Source organism: Aptenodytes forsteri, unplaced genomic scaffold (assembly GCF_000699145.1).
Source record: "Aptenodytes forsteri isolate BGI_AS27 unplaced genomic scaffold, ASM69914v1 Scaffold57, whole genome shotgun sequence".
Classification (NCBI taxonomy): domain Eukaryota; kingdom Metazoa; phylum Chordata; class Aves; order Sphenisciformes; family Spheniscidae; genus Aptenodytes; species Aptenodytes forsteri.
The window spans coordinates 2083915-2086453 of record NW_008796220.1 but is presented as its reverse complement, the minus strand read 5'-3'; the positions used below and the strand labels follow the sequence as shown (position 1 = coordinate 2086453).

Below are 2539 nucleotides of genomic sequence, written 5' to 3'. Positions count from 1 at the left end.
GGGGAAAGTCCCGAGAAAAGCGGAGAAAGAGGCAGAGGGAGGGCACGGGGGCCCCGGCTTTTCACGGCCGGAGCAAGGACGGGATGGAGGGAAGCGGGGAGGGTATCCGCCGGCCGCACGGGAGAAACGTCTCCGCTCTCAAAAGCTGCCGTCAGGCTAATTATCAACTGCCAAACCCCAGCACACGCAGAATGAGCACAGCCCGGCCTGTGTGTGTGTCTGTGTGTGTGCGTGTGTGTGTGTGCCGGTCCGTGTGCGTGTCCCTGTGTGTCCCGCCGGCCATCCCCAGCCCGCTGAGCCCTCGCTGCTTTTCCCTCCCCGTCCCCAGGCACAGCCCGGCCATTGTCTCTGCCCGCAGCGGCAGGCGACAAAACATCTCCCCTCCCTGGCCAGCGAGGTCGGGGAATGTCGGGGATTTGGGTTTTGTTGTTTTGGGTTTTTTTTTCCACCCTCCTTTTGAAGGGGAGTTTTAAGCCGCTGTGCGTTTTACGGACACTCGTGTTTCTGGATTGCCGTGGGAGAGAAGCAGAGTTGGGGGAGCGGTTGGGTGGGATTTGGCTGCGGGCAGGGTATACCCCAACTTGGGGGTGCGCCCCAAGTCCTTTTGTAACGTGTAGCCTTAAAAAAAAAAAAAAAAAAGAAAAAATATTGTTGTTGATTTTTTTTTTTTAAGAGCTGAAACCCTCTAGATTTATCTTAAAAAAAAAAAAAAAGTGTTTCTCTCTCTTCTTTCCGACTTATAATTAAGAACAAGATGGTAGGGGCGTCTCAGCCCCTTAAACTGAATCTGTTCTTAAAACAAAAGTGTGTCTGTGTGTCTGTGTGTCTGTGTGTGTGTGTGTGTGTGCGCGGGGGGGCCGCTCTGGGAAGCGTGAGTCTATTTAGGAAGGAACGTAGGTTGAACTTTAACAGAAATGGCAGACAGTCCAGTTGAACGGGTTCCTGCAACATCAAAAAGGTTTTATATCGCCCCTGGCTTTGCCTCGAAACTATAAATTTACTATCCTTTAAAATTCACTGCGTACATTTTACATTTGGGTGAAAATCGGGATATATATATACACACGTATTTTTTTTTTTCCCGTACCGGGCGGGAGGAACAGGATTCAGAAACAAAGTGGAACCCAACTTAACGCAGATTAAGTAATTTATTTGGCTATCGCGAATACATACGGTCTGTAACATGCACCAGAAAGGCTGAATCTCCGCTGTAAATAGACATATATTATAGTGACTGCACATTTCTTCTTCCATTTCTTTAAAAAGAAGAAAAAAAAAAGATTAGAAAAGCCTCTTTTTCCTCATTATTTGTTCAAAAAAAAAAACCAAAACCAACGACAAGAACAAAAGCACCAAAGGCAATCAATTCCTCGTATTAGGAATGTATAATTAAATGTAAAAAAAAAAAAAAGGAAATGTTTTTTTCTTCTTCTTCGCCTCTAGCATTGCTTCATCTCACTTCCTTGCTCCAGCTCAGCAGTGTCTACTTTCCGCATCTTCCTCCGCTCGAGTTAATCGAAGTTATGCCTCTTCCCTGCTAAACTTTTTCCCCCCTCTCCCTCTCCCCAAACTCTGCCTCTGCCAGCCCCCCTCGTCTGATTACATCTAGTAATTCTCCACTGAATGAACGTCATTTACAATAGTAGGGGAGCTCTCGAGCTGGCTGCCAGCTTCACGCTCCATTTGGTCCTGCATTCTCCCTTTAAAGTAGTCGTGTAATATTAATAGTCATGAATATCAATTATTATGAGGCGGTGTAGAGAAGGAAAGGGAGGAAGGGGTAGCGGAGCAGTCTGAGCCTAGCCTTGGGTTTAAGAGGATTTTATTTGGGAGCTCAAAGGGAAAAAAAAAAAAAAAAAAAGGGGAAAAAAAAAAGGAAAAGAGAGGGAGGGGTAAATCATATATGTAGATAGAGGTTTCCAGGCTCGGCTTTTGGGGCATTGGTCTTTTTTTTTTTTTTTTTTTTTTTTTTTTTTTTTTTTTTTTTTTTTTTTTGATGGATAGACTTCGAAATAGCTCAAGCTGTTCTCCTGTGTCCAACACGTCCCTTTGCAGATCTCCTTGATATTTTTCCCTCCAATTATTTCTATTATCACCATTATTTTATTTTTAGCTATTACAAGACTTTTTTTATTTCCAGATGTTAGTCCACACCTATTCCGCCATGGTGAGTTCGGATCCGTGTTGTACTAGAATTGCATGTTCTCTCTCTCTCTCTCGATCTGTTGTCTCTCTCTCTCCCTCTCTCTCTCTTTTTAAACGCCTTTGGCTTGGTAATTTAGCACAATAATTGGAGGAGGCTTGCAGCTGCTTCTCCCTTTTTGCATTGTGTGTTCTCGATTTGAGCTAGGGGAGTTTAGGGGAGTGGGGGGGGGGGAGAGCAGGGGAAAAAAATAAACTTTTTCCCCTTTTTTTTCTCAAACCATGTGTGCCATTGCTTGTGGGAGTTTGAGCTCCACTTTGTGGAATAGATATTTTTCTTGTTTACTTTAGCCTCGCAGCTTCAGCTCTCCCACCTTTTCTCTGAAGCCTCCACACA

The 2539-nt window shown here is 44.7% G+C and overlaps 1 protein-coding gene across 1 annotated transcript in view; it reads left to right on the top strand.

Moving 5' to 3' along the window:
* The window catches only part of TFAP2B (transcription factor AP-2 beta), a 27776-nt gene that overhangs the window by 1324 nt on the left and 23913 nt on the right, over positions 1-2539 (top strand). The window contains 1 exon segment of the mRNA XM_019474564.1: positions 2141-2167. Within this exon segment, the coding sequence (XP_019330109.1) occupies positions 2141-2167 (27 nt within the window).